This window comes from Ammodytes marinus (assembly GCF_949987685.1).
Source record: "Ammodytes marinus genome assembly, chromosome: 17".
Lineage (NCBI taxonomy): Eukaryota > Metazoa > Chordata > Actinopteri > Uranoscopiformes > Ammodytidae > Ammodytes > Ammodytes marinus.
The window spans coordinates 10,392,701-10,408,517 of record NC_137221.1 but is presented as its reverse complement, the minus strand read 5'-3'; the positions used below and the strand labels follow the sequence as shown (position 1 = coordinate 10,408,517).

At 41.9% G+C, this 15,817-nt stretch overlaps 2 protein-coding genes across 3 annotated transcripts; both read right to left on the bottom strand.

The window, feature by feature from the left end:
* Positions 1-132: 132 nt before the first annotated feature.
* LOC307263853 (protein S100-A13-like) lies at positions 133-2,551 on the bottom strand. Its single transcript, XM_080045137.1, has 3 exons — positions 2,516-2,551; positions 2,262-2,408; positions 133-1,330 (listed from the first exon to the last, which is right to left on the bottom strand). Exons 2-3 carry the CDS (start codon positions 2,388-2,390, stop codon positions 1,196-1,198), a joined length of 264 nt encoding a protein of 87 aa, XP_079901263.1. The 5' UTR covers positions 2,391-2,408; positions 2,516-2,551; the 3' UTR covers positions 133-1,195.
* A 1,107-nt stretch (positions 2,552-3,658) lies between these two features.
* On the bottom strand, positions 3,659-15,276 carry pbxip1a (pre-B-cell leukemia homeobox interacting protein 1a). 2 transcript variants are annotated; one of them, XM_080045960.1, is made up of 11 exons: positions 15,170-15,276; positions 14,272-14,400; positions 13,283-13,367; positions 13,071-13,138; positions 11,842-12,451; positions 10,110-10,343; positions 8,085-8,108; positions 7,595-7,632; positions 7,324-7,419; positions 6,952-7,132; positions 3,659-6,737 (listed from the first exon to the last, which is right to left on the bottom strand). In XM_080045960.1, the coding sequence occupies exons 2-11, from the start codon at positions 14,341-14,343 to the stop codon at positions 5,731-5,733; spliced, it is 2,415 nt and encodes an 804-aa protein (XP_079902086.1). In that variant the 5' UTR covers positions 14,344-14,400; positions 15,170-15,276; the 3' UTR covers positions 3,659-5,730. The 2 variants fall into 2 exon arrangements, with proteins under 2 accessions (XP_079902086.1, XP_079902087.1); XM_080045961.1 differs by lacking the exon at positions 8,085-8,108.
* Between the last annotated feature and the right edge of the window lie 541 nt (positions 15,277-15,817).

Genomic DNA, 15,817 nt, shown 5'->3' with positions numbered 1-15,817 from the left:
GTTTTCTATTGATTTTATTTAAATGTGGCTTCGATCAAAGGTCAATCTTCTCCCAACTGACATATGGAATTTTGAAACCAAAGGAATCTTCTGTGAAAATACTACAGGAAGGACAGTGTGGGTGGCAAAAGTGGTGCAAGAAGAAAAGCAGTTTTGCCAGATTCTTGCAAGGGCTTTCAAGTATTTTTTTTTGAATTCCCTATACAGATTACATCTCACAGCTGGCATGTCTTTCTATGGGTAGGGGAGATTCAAAGCCTCAACACGGAGGTTATCTGGGGGAAGCTCTCGTCTGCCAACCAAGGACACTTTCCCATATGGAGAACGTACACACAGTGACACAGACTATACCGGATGGGTGCCCTGCTCACTTTGTTACTGCTGATTCATTTGCCCGTCATCACCCCTCCTGCACTAGCAACTTGGCATGCTTAATTTGGATACAAAGGTCAAAATGTGTTATCTGTTCAAAGATCCACATTGTCAACATCACTTAGAAGGCACCTTCTCTCCTTTTTACAGAATTAAAACACAGGCTTATACAGGCTATAAAACAGCTGGAGAGCAAGCCAGCACAAATAACTCTGTCTAGACATCCGAATTAACACAGAGCTGACCATTACACCAAGATTTACCATCTAAACGGGCACAATGCAATTAAATCACAAAGCTGCAAATGTTGCATAGACAATAAGTCCCCACTAAAACATAATTGGAGGTATCTGGTGCACATGTTGCAGTGAAGAGACGCCAGGCTGGGACTTTGCATCACTGCATCCTTAACGCTTGGAGAGGCAGCTTTGTACCGGCATTATGAAGCTCTGTGGAACAAGATATGGTTTGGATGGTGTAGTTGTGGCAGCGGTGACACATATAGGATTACAGGCCACTAAATCAAGGCTGTAATACACTCCCGCTAAAATGTGGGTGGCTTTGGACATCATATAATCTGGTGAATGAATGACAGGAGACGACAAGAGTGTTTGTGGCATGAGTGTTTAGGACATTGACGCCTTTAATTCAAAGTTGCCTGGTAATTTAACAAATGGTTAACTAAAGAGTAACACATGCTGCACTGGTGGAGTGATCAAAGTATGAGAATGCCCTTGAGTTTACAGTAGGACAGCTTGAATCGAGTCGATTTGATGTTGCACAATCTGCCCATAGCCCCATCAGGCAGGAGATGGTGGGCTCTCTACTGAGTGAAGCCCCCCTGTTTGCTCGCCAGCGTCCCAATCAGTTGCCAGAACTCGTAGAAAGTCAGCTCCCCGTCGTTGTTTTCATCCAGCGAGCTCATGAGCTGCTCGATGGTGGCAGGATCACTGGCGTTCTGTGGGTGATAGCAGAGAGGAGAGGAGACCCTGATCAATGTCAGCTTCTCTGCAAGACTGTCCTGCCATCTAATGGCTCAGTGTAGTAACAAATACAATCTCGAGCACAAATTCATTAACAGCCACATAAAGACTTCAAAAGCACATATTTAATCTGTGTTTGATGTTTTACATATGGTGGACATCCAATCATTTACTCATTGCCTTTTAAAACATGCAATGGATTAGTATATGTTTTTAAATGGGCAAATTAATATATTTCGTATATGAATATACAGTGTCCCATCTATCATTCAGGATTATTTCATCTTCCCTTTCTTAAAATGTAACACCATGTTGCATTTACACATTTTAAATTAACTGGAGGCAAATCTGATAATCGGCAAATCGTTTAAGTGATTTGACCATTAAAACAGTTACAAATTGATTGGTTAAAAAGCGTATTCAATACGGCGTTTGATTGCTTTTCCTCCATTTAATACCAACGTATGCAATGCTTTTTATGTTGCAGCATGAGACCTCATAATGGGGTGTCATGCATCAACACAAATCCAATGTGGCACTAATCTGGGATATAAGAAGCATGCAAATTACAATAATGTATGAAACCTTTATGAAAGTACACATTTATTGAATAAATTGTACATGTTACAAGATGATGATGTTGGTTTTAAACATATTGGAAGAGTGTTCAACTTAGAAAGTATTATTTTTGTAGCAATACATGGTGGCAAAAATCAATCTCTTATGAGGATGGACAACAGTGGAGTTCTAAAGTATGTAAAGCCCATGCATTCACAGTAAGATGTGCCCAGGATCAGACACCTTAATGTTGCATAATAAACCACAGCTTCTTTATTGCTATCTGTAGGTGCTCAGGTGCAAAGGTCATAGCAGGCAAAGTGGCTTAGAAAAACTTATTTGACTTACCTTGACATAGTTGGGCAGCTGAGATGTCACCAGGTTTTGGAATTCGTCTTTGCTCAGGGTGCTGGAAGATCCATCTTTGCCAGCGTACGACTTGAACTGGGTGACGATGGTGATGATGGCAGCTTCCATGATGTGTTTTCCTGAGACCTGGATGGTGAACAAAGTGTCAAAAGTTGCAAGAAAACACTTCAAAACATCTTTTACACTTGATCACATCAGTGGAAGACACTTAAAAACAGTGGCAGTGGTATCACCTTTTTTGTGTCGAAATGCTGAGTGGTGTGTTGCAGCGGGTGATACCCTGCTCTGACCATCACTTCTTATATACGCTTCATCTGCGTCCATTGATGCACACATCAGCGGAAAACACTTAACCTGCCCTCGTCTCCTAGGTTGACCTTATCTCTGCCTGATTTCCACTACAGTTGGGACACACATCACCAAAAAAAAGCTGCGCACACACACACACACACACACACACACACACACACACACACACACACACACACACACACACACACACACACAAAACAGAAAACTGCCATTGGGTGATACAGAGGGCAAATTTATACTGATGATAGCACAAAACCCATTTCAGCCCCTTTGCAGAGCAAGGGCTTTACTGACGGCATTTCTGTCAGGCCATTCTAATCAAGTGACTGAATCATGCCTGCCTAAGCAGTAATTGGTTTATACAAAACATGACTCAAATAAAACGGCATTCAAGGCAACACACACGGGCGCATGTGTGTGTTACAACTGCAGAACTAAAGGTTTGAATAATACCTGCAGCCTTAAAGGAAAAACTAGGATATTACATTTTATAACATTTAATTTGTTAATTTTCATTTCACTCTTTTATTACTTTTCCAATATTCTCTCTCAGATGTTTTGTAATTGCTGATCCGTCTGCTCTTTGAATGTAGAGCATGAAGTAAGATAGCAAAAAAACATGCAGAAAAGCATGCACGGTGACATGTTTGGAGAATTCAAAGAATGACAAGATCTCTCTGCAGTTTAGTAGTTACTCAATCTTTGCTTACATTCTCTTTCATCAGCATATCCACTGAGTGGATGGTCGGTTCATGTATCAGGTCAGGCTGAAAAAGAGTTTGTGTCGGTGAGCTCATAATCTGCAAGTAAATATTTTAGTTTGGCATCATAGCTGTGATAATAGATGTCTGTCAATGCTAACACGTCTACTTCCCGCCAGAGTGTGAGTCAGACGCTGCAAGTCACACACGGCTGGGTATCACTGGACATTTTTCAGTATAGTAAAATAGTTTCATTATTACAACTTGTGCATTGTAGCAGAGGATAAAATCACATATATATGTATTTTTACACATAATAACTGACTCTTGGGAAGTGTTCAAAAAATGACACATTTCACATAGTTAGTGGTGAAAAATTTATTGAAATGTAGACGACAAAATTGATGAATTGGAAGAAAAAAAAATAGAAATGATCCAAATTTTATCAATACATTTTTCGAGGGATCAACATGCACATCTGAGCCAGTTCCTACATTATCAAAATAAGCAGAGCCCCACAGTTGTCCCACAAACATGAAAACTACTGCTCAAATTAGACTTTCCTAAATGTGGTTCATTAAAGGATATATCTGTTGACATTAACCTTTCTTCCGATCACTTCGGCCTTAAAACTTTCCAAAGTAAAAGGTTCCTCTGTACGAGCAGCAGAAAACATTTAACAAAAATCAATACAACGCTTCATGTGTAAACCCTATGACATTCACTCTCTGCCCTACCAACAGCAGTACAATTGTAAGTAGTGTAAACTTGTTTTTTCTTCTCCCAATTCTGTAGAAGCAAATTAAATCTAACATTTTCTTTTATAATAATAAAGGCACGTAAGCAGAAGCTGGCAAACTACATTTCTGAAAACCAAAGTAACAGAAAACACCACAATTTTGTGTGCATGGGCTGGGATAAAAACGAAGAGAGTTGCAGTGTACTGACAGAATAAATAAACATGACACGCCTCAAAGCTTCTTTTAAATCACTGAAAAAAAAGAGCTAACAATCATAATCTGTCGATTTTACCTTCACGCCCACCTAGAGAGGGAAAACTTTATGATTTAACATGACTAGAGTCAAACACTTGAACCAAAAAAGTAAAAGTACCAAACATCATAAAGCAGTTCTTTCTCCTGGCTCATAACTTAACATTTTAGAAATAAACTGCTGTATCTTCTGCTACATCACTCGTGTGCATGTCAGTTCACATCAAACTGCTAACAGAATAAGGACAAATGAGGACAAATGAGGACAAAAAAGGAGAAAAAAAATAATATTCGTTCATTTTAAGGCAAATTAAGAAACATTTTGGGGATTACTGTAGATCACTAAACTCTATACGTTTTACTCTGAATCTTCGGAGATACCCAGTGTATGTAGATCATGTGTTGAGGTCCCCGTGGCTATGCAACAACAATGTTAAAGAGAAGTGGTCTAAAAATAGAAAAGAAAAGAAAAACAAGGATTAAGTGAAAAGTGAGAAAAGAAATTCCCAAAACTTTGTTGCGAGTTTGAACGGTTGAGAAAAGTACCAAAGGGGTTTCGGGGTCATACTTTTGGCTATGGCTGTCTCTTTGTCTTATTGCTTTTTTTTTCCAAGCAGCATTATATTACACAAACCAGTTCCCGGCTGTTCTACACATCTTCTGTCAACTGACAGTTGGGAGTCGGAGGGTGATCAAACCAAACGCTTAGGGGCTCTCAAACAGCCCAAAATCTAGTAAACAGCCGCTGAAAAAAAACTGGTCTGACCTGGTCTGATTCTTATCACGGAGAGAACCAGGATCTCATCCTCTGGGATTGGACAGTTTACACCCGTCGCCAGGCAAATGGCATCTGCCAAAAAAAATCCCAGCATAAAGTTTTAACCTCCTCTGAGTAGTGGCAAGTTGTTTTCACAGATAATGCAGAAAGTCAAATGACAGAAAAGTATTCAACAGTCAAATTAACATTTCTTTCCATAACTGACAACATATCTAATACTGTTTGGATTATATATTTGACCATTGCACTGGTTTTATCATTTGCAAATACCATCTCCCATAGAGCCTATTTTTTTTCTCCTCAGTATATCATTAGTTTGAATTTACATTATGAACTGCAACATGCACAAAGTACTGAGAAAACACTATACAGCAGAGGAAAATCCACACAACACGTTACTGAAGGGCTTTGCGTTATGCGGCATGACCTGACAGAGGTAGGTAACAACAACTAAGTCCAAAAACAACCGAGCACAAGTCCTAGCTTATAATTAAAGACTTGGAGGGACACGTTTATGAGCGGCACGACCACTCTGTGCCAGAAGCTACTACAATTACAGCTCTGAAGAGGAGAATGTAGGCAAGAAAATGTCCTATAAAACCACAGCTAATGCTGTTTCTTAGCGTTTGCATGTTCCACTCCCTTATTCCTCTTTGTCCTTTTTTTTAGGTCGTGGCTGCAAACTTCCACAGGGCTTCCCGTTCAAACTCCTCCATCTGCTCCTCCAGGGCATCATCGTCGTCCTTCTGCAGAACGTCCACCATGTCCTCCAAGACGTCCGCCACGTCCTCGGCAAAGTCACTGAAGAGGACCCTGTCGTGGATGAACACGCCGTCGTCGAAGAACTCGGCGGTCAGCTTCCGGATCTTGTCCTTGCTCCCCGCCGAAGAACCCTCCAGCTTGCTCAGGTAGCCCTCCAGCAGTTCCTCAAACTCAGACAGCTCCACCGGGTAAAGGCCCTCCTTGGCGGCGCAGTCCTCCACAGAACGGCAGGCCAGCTGGGCGAGGACGTTGCGTCTGATCTTCTGCTCCTGGTCCTTCCAGAAGTCGTTGTGGCTCTGCTGACGAGCCTGTTGTTGTTGATGCTGCTGCTGCTGCTGGTGGTGCTGGTGGTGGCTGTGGGAGTTCTTGCCGGGCCGGCTGTGCCACGGCTTCTCCTTCCTCCTATCTTCTCGGTCCGTCCTGCGCTCCCCTTTCTTCCGGTCCCACTCGTCCTGGTGTTTCCTCCATGCCTCCTTGTGAGAGTTTGGCTTCTCGGACTTCCACTCCTTCTTCTCCTCTTTGCCACGCTTGCCGTCCTTCTCTCCTCTCCACTCTTTCTTCTCGTCTTTCTTCCAGTGGTCCCGCCCGTTGGTTTTCTGTCCCTTGTTCCCTTTCCATTTATACTCCGTCTGTGGCTTCTTCTTCCCCCACCTCTCCACCTGTTCTGAGAGCTTCTTCTGGATCTCCTCCAAACTGTCCCTCACTCCTCGCTTCCTGTCGCCTCCGTCCTTTTTCATGCCCTGCAGTCTCTTCCTGCTCTCCTCCAGAAGACCTTTCTGCCTCTGGAGTTCTTCCTTCACGTTTGTGTCCTTTCTCTTCTCAGGTCCTGGTGCTTTCTGGGATCTCGGACCATCTTTGTCACTGGGCTGAGGGGCTGAGCCTGAGCTAGACGGAGGCATTTCCTGATCATCTGTGAAGGAGGCAACATATAAAATTTACAATGGCTTTAGTAGATCATTATAACCGAAAAGGTCAAAAGAGTAAACACCCCTGGGGTATCCACTTTTATATGACAGTTACCCATCTATACTGTATGCATGATCACTTCAATGCATATTAACTGAAATCAGTTTAGCAGCGGCACAACTTTCACTCAATGTTAAATGAGCTGATGCACTCCGTACCTGTGAGCTGACTGAGTTCGGTCACCCTGACCCTCAGACTCTCCAACTCTTTCTTCAGCTCAGGCAGAAACGACAGCTCCTCCTTCAGCTTGGTGTTTTCTTTCTCCAGATTGGCTTGACCATTTTCATCACCGCTTGCTGCTTTGGCCCTCAGAGCCAAGTCCAGTTCTTCTTTCTGAGACTAAGAATAAAAAAAGAGAGAAATACTGAAGTTCACAATACCGACAAGTGCAGTAGTCAGAGCACTACTTGGACTATATACACAACAATCAACAATAGTATTAATTGCAAACAAGCCGTCTATGTACTGCAGTGAATTAAAACAGCCCATAAGGTTAAAACAACATCATTAGCATCGACTGGTATACTGACCTGCAGTTGAGCCTCTAGCTGAGCGATTTGTTGGTTTTCCTGTGTCAGTTTATCCAATAGCTCTTTCATTTCCTGAGGATCGCCGCTAAGCCAGTCCTGGATTGAAAAATCGTTGGCAGATGAATAAATATTATGAAATGATCCTATCTTTAGCATTTGTCTTCAAATTTTTAAGCCTCCAATGTTCTTTAAATACTATTGTATAGATACATGCTGGACAACAAATACCACAGAGATTAAGTTAGTACAGTGAGAGATTTCAGGAACAGACCTGTCCTTGTTCTCCATCATCAGAGCCGTCAAAGTCGCCTGTCAAAGAAAACAACAAATCCTTCAGACAGGTCTGACGACAGGCACTTATTTATTTACACACAGCTGACAAGCTGTCTTACAACGGCACAATATGCTTTTGTTGTGAAGTGCATTCTACAAGCTCAGGCACCGCATGTGCACAACACAGAAACTTTTTAGGCAGAATATTTTAATTCAATTACAAACATTATGATACATTTTTGCCTAACTAAGCAAATTGGCAGTGATATGTGATTCACCCCCTCATCTTAGGCACACTCATCATTCAGTGAGTCCTTCCAAACAGTGATAAAGAGCGTTATTGTGAAATTCTGAATGCGTGTTATTTGCCATTTTCTGCTGCCACTGCTAGAAGTGTCAGGCCAGATAAGCGCTTGGACAAGCGACTGAGCGTTAGCCAGCTAGCATAGAAGCTTACACTGCTGTCTTATCTTTAGTACTGGACCTACCATTATCCAGGTCAGAGAGGGAACCTGTTGACATAGTACAGCTTAGTCAACAAGATCTGAAAACAAACATCTGCCTGTTGCTGACAACGGCTAAACAAATGTGCTTATATCATTTGGAAATACTGGCAATGTCAAATGTGTAACTTGCAGTTAGCGGAACCCTACATTTAATTTCAAGATAATACTTAAATAAGCATTTTCAATGAATATTAGAAACATGGGCTGCAAAAGAGAATACTATTAGAGCGGACTTGCTTGCTAGGAATCTACAAAAGAACAACTATGTTGACTTTTGGAAAGCAATCAAAGTGATGAATAACCATAAAACGTCTTTACCACATGACATTGAAGGTATCTGTGGTTCAGATAACATTGCAAAATTATGGCGTGAGCATTATATCAAGCTGTTCAACTGTGTCAAGAGTAATGTTGCTGTTAATAATGTCACTAATGTTACAGTAAACCCAGCAGAGGTGGCACATGCTATTGAGATGCTTGATAACAACAAAACATGTGGTACAGATGGTATTGCTGCAGAGCATCTTAAGCATGCCAGCTATAGGCTCTCTCCACTGTTAGCCATGTGTTTCACTGGTATCATGGTGCATGGTGTTCTCCCTGACTCCATCTTGTCTGTTTTGCTGGTTCCTGTGCTTAAGTTAGAAGGCTGGCAAATTAAACAGCATGGACAATTATAGGCCAATTGCCCTTGCCAGTACCCTGTCTAAGGATAATTATAATAAATAATTATTTTAAATAGGATGGAAATGTATGTATTAACTACAGACAATCAATTGGATTCAAGAGAAAACATAGTACTGATTTATGCATTTATGCTCTAAAGGAGATTGTCGCTAAATATCAACGCCAAAACACCTCTGTGTTTCTCTGTTTCATTGATGCCTCTAAGGCATTCGATAGAATCAACCATGCAAAACTATTTGTAAAACTACTTATGAGAGATGTTCCTAAATATATTGTTAGAATTCTAATGCATTGGTATGCTCAGCAAACATTCCAGGTCAAATGGGATAATACTGTTTCTGATCCTTTTCATGTGGCGAATGGGGTCCGTCAAGGAGGAATCTTATCTCCTATTCTTTTTAATGTATATATTGATGACCTTTCAAGACAGCTAAATGAATGTACAACAGGATGTATTGTGGGAGATCAAGTTGTGAATCATCTCATGTATGCTGATGACCTGGTTTTACTTTGTCCATATTCTGCTGGGTTACAAGAGCTGTTGAGGATACGCACACAATATGGAAGAGAATTTGACATCAACTATAATGCCAAAAAGAGTAGGGTCGTTGTTTTCCATGTGTTCCACAGATGTTAAGTGTGCTCTGTTTAGGGCTTATGTCACGCCGCTGTATACAGCTCATCTCTGGTCCTCTTACAGAGTGAGAAGTATGCAGAGGCTTAGAGTGGCATATAATGATGCCATGAGGTTGTTGCTCCGTGTTCCTAGGTGGCACAGTGCTAGCCAGTTATTTGTGTCCTCTAATGTACCTACATGTCAGGCACTGTTACGAAAGTTAATGTTCAATTTTATGTGTCGATTGGATTTATCAGAAAATAGCATCATTATAGCCTTAACCAACCCTATGATGGGCTATAGGTTCACATCCAGACTTCGAAAGCATTGGCATGATAGCTTGCACCTATTTTAGTACAGTATTTTATTGAGTAATGTATTTTAATGTGTTCTATGTGTGTGTGTATGTTGGATGTGAGTGGACCATCTGAGTCCTTAATAAAGATTATTAATATTTAGAATGGTAGAAAAAGATGTCCCAATACATGTAGTCAGATGCAGCCTGCTTGATAATACCTGGATGCCCTACTACATCCGGTCTGCCCCAATTGTATGCCTACTGCATGCTAACTAACTACATACCTCTAAAGATCAACTGGAGTACCAGAAAAGTAAAAAGGAAGAGTATGCTATTTGGAACGCAGGGAGGGTTTTAATCTTACTGTACCATGAAAAGCAGAAGCAAGGGTGTTAGAGGAACTGACCTGACAGGAACAGGGAACCTAAGAAGAGCAGGATTAGAGAACCCACAATGCATTTGTTCAAAGAGAAGAAGGGCTTTTCCTCCTTCTTCTCGGCCAGCCTGAACTCCATTTCCTCCTCCTCGTCTTCCTCATCTGACGTTCTGAGCCTCGGCCCCTCAAAGGTTACGTTCCTTCTCCTCAGTCCATCATCATCAAAGCTGCTGGTGTCGCCCCATTCCAAACCACTGGATGCCACTGAGGGAGGGAGAGATAGAAACACAAGGAAAAAAGACATTCTGAATATGAACAAGCAAAGGAAAGACATCACGGAGTAGTCACGCTCTATTATGTATTTTTGTTAAAAGATGATCGAAAGCGGATGTGCCTAAAGTTAAAAACACATGCATTCTACCGTGGCCTGGAGTCACTTAAACGAACCATCTCGACATGACAGAGTTATTTAAAAAAAATCCTAATTACCTTCTGGCAGGCTGCTTCGCACAAAATACCACAATGTAAGTGAATCCATTAGCTGCAAAACACATCAGTGTGTGAGGAGGAGTGTATGAAAAAAAGCTGACAAAAAGTCAGTGCCGTTTGTGGAAATGGATGACATTTTTCTCACTAAATTACAACAACAGTAATTTCACGCATGGGGGTTTCTTCATTTTCTCAGCGGGGTGTTCGCCTCCCTGTCATCCTGATAAATCACTTTCCAGCTGCCAGCGAGACACAAATAGGAAACATGTTCACCAATTTTTCTGCAAGAGGACTCTCATACTCTCCTTCTATTGACTAGCACTAATTACGAGTGACAAAAAACACTTACTTAGCTCAAGGCTGTGTTAACATCAGGGCAAAGCTGTTAACCCCCCCAAGAGCCCACAAAAGCCAATATGGTCAATTATGGTAATAAGGTCAATAATCACTAACTTTGTTTGGTCATTTTAACTATTAAAACCAAACATTATATGCAATGATTAGACATCATTATTTGAGCTGATATTGTGCTTAAATGGTGCATGTTCTTAAACTGTATTTAATAATTTTACCACACGGCCAGAGAAAAACCGTACACAACACACTGAAATTAAGAATACATTTTACTCATAACAGGTTTTTCTAGTCATGGATTTTTTCTTCAGAAAGGAATCCCAAAGCTAATTGGAAGATTAAGCGTTCAGAAATTATGGATTGTTTGAAGTGTAACCTTCCTGTCTAGAAATTTGTCTTGTTAGGCGATTAAGATTTGTAATTCTTTGTGTGCGTCTAATAGTGAAAAGTTAGGCTTGTTCAACACATTAGTGTAGGCCGAGATGTCTCAACAGCTACAGGCCAGATTGCCATGGGTGTGCAGTATAATGAACATGGTTGTCTCTAGGGGCAGCAGGTAGAGACTTTTAGTCTTATTATAAGGACTGCATGTATGTAGCATTTAGGAGGAATAAGGGTAATTGTATCATACCATTTGTTAGATCAGCAGTTCCCAAACTTTGTGGCACGAGACCCCCTAATGTCTGCTCGCAACTATTGACAGTGTTCCAGTTTATGGCTGGGGTAAGGGTTTAGTTTTTCTGTCTTGTATTGTTAGATTTGGAAGATTTTTGAAGATACATATTTCAATAGAAAATAAGCAGAAAAATTCAGCAAGACAAATAAATTGGGAAAACTGCCCACTCTCACCAACTGACTGACCACTCTGCTACCCCAATATATCATGAGTGAATTATTCCTGTAGAGATTGATCCCATACCTTCCTCTACTACTACTTCTTCTTGCTGTATCTCCTCCTGGGTCATTGTCTCCACCTCTGCCTCCTCCACTGATTCCGCTGAGCCAACGGTCTCTGGCGTGGGACGAACATCGATGGGGCCTTCTGCCTCCAGGCTCTCTACCACTAGGCTTAGCTGCTTTGTACTCTCCGGAGCAACGTCGATATCAGCTTCGACATGAGAGAGTGGATCAGAGGCTGTGAGGGTCTCCGTGGGGATGTCGAGGGTCTCCGTGGCGATTTCGACAGGACTCTCCCTAGCATGAATCAGCGTGACATCAGCAACAGGGGCATCAATCACTTGTTCTGCAGAGACTGGGATCTCGGAGCAGGATTCTTCAGGCTCAGCCGGCTGGAGTTCTGCAGCGGGAATATCGAGAGAACCATCCAGATCAATGTTGGTGACGAAGGGCGTGGCCCCGAGCGGCTCATTGTCACCGGGGGAGGAGGTCACGATGTCATGGATGACCGGAGCCTGACTCTCTAGGTCTAAGTCAGGAGGGTCCAGAGGGGTGTGTACATGAGGACTCAACCGAGAAGGACTAGACGGGATGGGGCCCAAGCTGCTTTCTGGAGAGGTCTCTTGACACACCTGGAAATACATTAAAGCAGTTATATGTGAATACCTTTATACCTTCATATCTTTTTGTGAACTTTGTTGCATTTCAGGTGTGATTAGCAGCTACTATTTTGTTTTTTTAAGCATATATCTTCTCTTACTCTGTATTGTCTTCAGTACTTATCTTTCATTTAATGACTTCCTAACTATGCTGCCCATAGCGACTTTTAACTGATTTCAAAAGATCAGATCACAACTTCTGCTTTTGTAAATGACTGTGGAAATTGGCATAGTAAGAAAAGAGGCACAGGCACGTTTTTCATCACCTGACTGAAAAACACAACATCTCACGTGGCCCGAAGCATCACGCTCTACTGGGGCTACTTCCAGCGTATCTCTACAACTCGTATAACACGTCTCAGCCTGTATGTTCTTGAACACGGGTGCAGAATGGTAACTGTAGAAGGAAAGCTGCCGTTTTATTCTGAAGTACTGGGAAATACAACTTCAAACTACAAATTTGAGCCAATGATACATCACGAGGAGCAGGTTATAACTGTGTAAATATGCTGTAAGTTTTTTTTGACCTCTCCATAATTATGTTACTTAAAAGGCAGTGATTAAATTATTGCATAGTTTATTGTGTACTGACCTGATGACCTTCTTCAGACAGGACAGTTTCTAATGGTATGTCACTTGGTTTGAACTCTGCAGCAGCTCCTTAAAAAAATTTAATTCACAGTGTCAGACAGTACCTAAATTGTGAAAGCAATGGTTAGGTTACAAAGCAATGTTTTTGTCCTCAAATGTCGGTTGTTATTTACGTCAAAAACCCTGCAGCCACAGATCTAGACTAGTCAGTACCTGTCACGTCCTCAGAGAGACTGGGGACATCGCCCAGGCTCTCTGTGCCGTCGTCTACCGGCCCCACATTCTCAACGGCAGCTTCCTGTAGAGTGAGAAGATCCCAGGAGATCAGGCTTCATTAACTATCATACTCTCCCTGGTTACAACGACCTTGACATATGCTGCCCATAACAGGCATGCACATGCATGCAAAGCCTGGGCTGGGAAACTATATCGATATGTTTATCATCTATCAGTGTGATTGAATAATAGGATTTACAATACATTTTTTGTTATTATTATTGTTAATCTTTTTTTTTTTTTTTACTTTTGTTGACCTAATCAACGATAGAGTATACACTGAATAAAATGTCATGCCTAAATAATGGACTATATAGCTTGACTTACATTAAACGTCCATATTCATGAGGTGTGATTGTTATACATGTTGACATATAATTCTCCATTCCTGCACTAGGATTGTATAGTATACATAAAGTTAAAACAACACCAAAAAATTAACACTATAACAATTGTAAAGTAAGGCCTTGTTGCAGGGCAGTTAGTAGATGTTATCAGTTTTAGTTTGGTGTAACAAATCAATTGGCAATTGAGTGTCTAGGAGGACTAGACACTCTTTACTATTATATTAAATCGTTTGTCCTCAATAGAAATGAAGTCATGCAAAATACTTGCACATACAGTTGAAAAACTATACAAAAAAACAATAATACCAACAACAGGCAACCGCTGCGGATAAAGGTAATTCCTGAAACATTCCTAAATACACATATTTCAACATGGACATATCAGTATCGGAGTAACGGACCACTTTGCACACAATGGTGCCATTATGGAAAGCTTATGTGTGCAGGTACAGACATGCCTATTTGACATGAACTCATAAAAATGAGCAAGAAAGATAACCGTCCTCCAAATGTTATGCAGGCACACTGAGCTTCAAACACCGTTTTTTTCGTCCCCCAGAGCTGGTTCTCTTGTCCTACCTCGGGGGAGAGGAGGGTCCAGCTGTTGGTGGAGGAGCCGCTGCTGCCTGTGCTGTGGCTGTTGTCAGACATCGCCCTCTTCAGGCTCCACTTGGCACAGCACGGTGCACAGTCAGCTTTATGGGTTTTCTGCAGACGACGACAGAAACAACATGCCTGAAGCACAGACTACATGCACTGTGGGAGTTCATGTGATTATCTGTTATCTGACTTTAAACAATACTAATCTATCATAAAGTATAGGGTATGCTGTGGGCATTGAAATACACATAAATGACCACCTATGACACCTATGACACATGTACTGCAGTGTTTTGATGCTGAATGTCTTAATACCAGTACTATAGGACCCAATTATGCATTAGCGGGGACCTAATTCACTCCACGCACGAGATAAATTCCTGATAATCGTGGATACAAGTTATGTAACGGTGTGGTGGCATCCATAGCCTACTGCTGCGCAGCTAAATAAAGACTACAGTCGGAAGAAAAGGGAATGTCCGGATTTCATTCATCCCCAATGGCATTTCCAGCCAACCATTCATTCAGATCATCCAACCACTCCACATGTGTGGCAGTCAAATTACCAAAAATGGTCAAACTCCGGGTACGAGCGGATCATAGCTCCACAAAACATAGCAAACAAAGGCTAATACTCACTTGCCCACCACAGACGCACTCAATTCCCGTTATGCACGTATAAGGAACGAAATATAGGGGCTATGGTTGTTGTAGCAACCTAAATCAAGGTTCACCCATGATGGTAAACAAAGGATGGTAGTCTGACTATTCCCACTCCCACTCTTCCGCGTTCTCACTCAGGCCCAGCTGTTAGCGAGCGGCTCCAAACAGCTGCTCGACTCTGTCACATTCAACACAAAGAAGACGGTTTATTTACCCCGCTTGCTTACACCTCAGTCGCTCGCTCTTTTAGTTTTTTCGCTCAGCAAAACGTTTTTGTGATTTAGGTATGAACAACAACGCTCCTCTCTTCCTGTGAACTTGGGAACTTTGGGAATTCCGAGCTTGCGTCACGTCAACCCCCAAGACTCCTCTCGTCAAATGGGATTTCAGCAGAGGACTTGGAGGTCCCGCCCCTGAACCAAGGCTGGACCAATCAGATAGAAGTGTCGTGTCAGGCTAAAACGACGCTCATCTCAGCGTGATTGACGTCCGCAGGTGAAAGTGGTAGGTGAAGGACGCAGATCCTCTCCCTTGGGTTTTTAATAATACAAGTTCATGTGTGAACCTAACCCCTCAAGATGCAGCGTCCACACTTAGCCTATATATAGGCTAGGCTCCCAGGACCAGCCGCACACTGACACGTCTGCAGAGCTATATTTGAACTGATAGGGACTTACCATAGCGGACAACCCCTCCACTCAGGTTGCTCCAGTGTGCACATGGGTTTCATCATCTGGCAGCTTTTCTGCTAAAATTAGAGTCAGTTGTTTTGTCTGAGATAGATGCATTCACTTTCACTCCTCTGCTGATCATGTAATGAGAACCCATACAAACAAACATGCCTTCAAAGAGAATTATGGTT

What these genes read in the sequence shown, in the direction of transcription:
- LOC307263853 (XM_080045137.1), bottom strand. Translation starts at nt 2,390, where the DNA reads ATGGAAGCTGCCATCATCACCATCGTCACCCAGTTCAAGTCGTACGCT. An exon ending in AGCTGCCCAACTATGTCAAG is followed by an intron (nt 1,331 to 2,261) that starts GTAAGTCAAATA and finishes TATCACCCACAG; the next exon opens with AACGCCAGTGATCCTGCCAC.
- pbxip1a (XM_080045960.1), bottom strand. Translation starts at nt 14,343, where the DNA reads ATGTCTGACAACAGCCACAGCACAGGCAGCAGCGGCTCCTCCACCAAC. An exon ending in AGCTAGAGGCTCAACTGCAG is followed by an intron (nt 7,133 to 7,323) that starts GTCAGTATACCA and finishes TTTTATTCTTAG; the next exon opens with TCTCAGAAAGAAGAACTGGA. An exon ending in CGAACTCAGTCAGCTCACAG is followed by an intron (nt 6,738 to 6,951) that starts GTACGGAGTGCA and finishes CCTCCTTCACAG; the next exon opens with ATGATCAGGAAATGCCTCCG.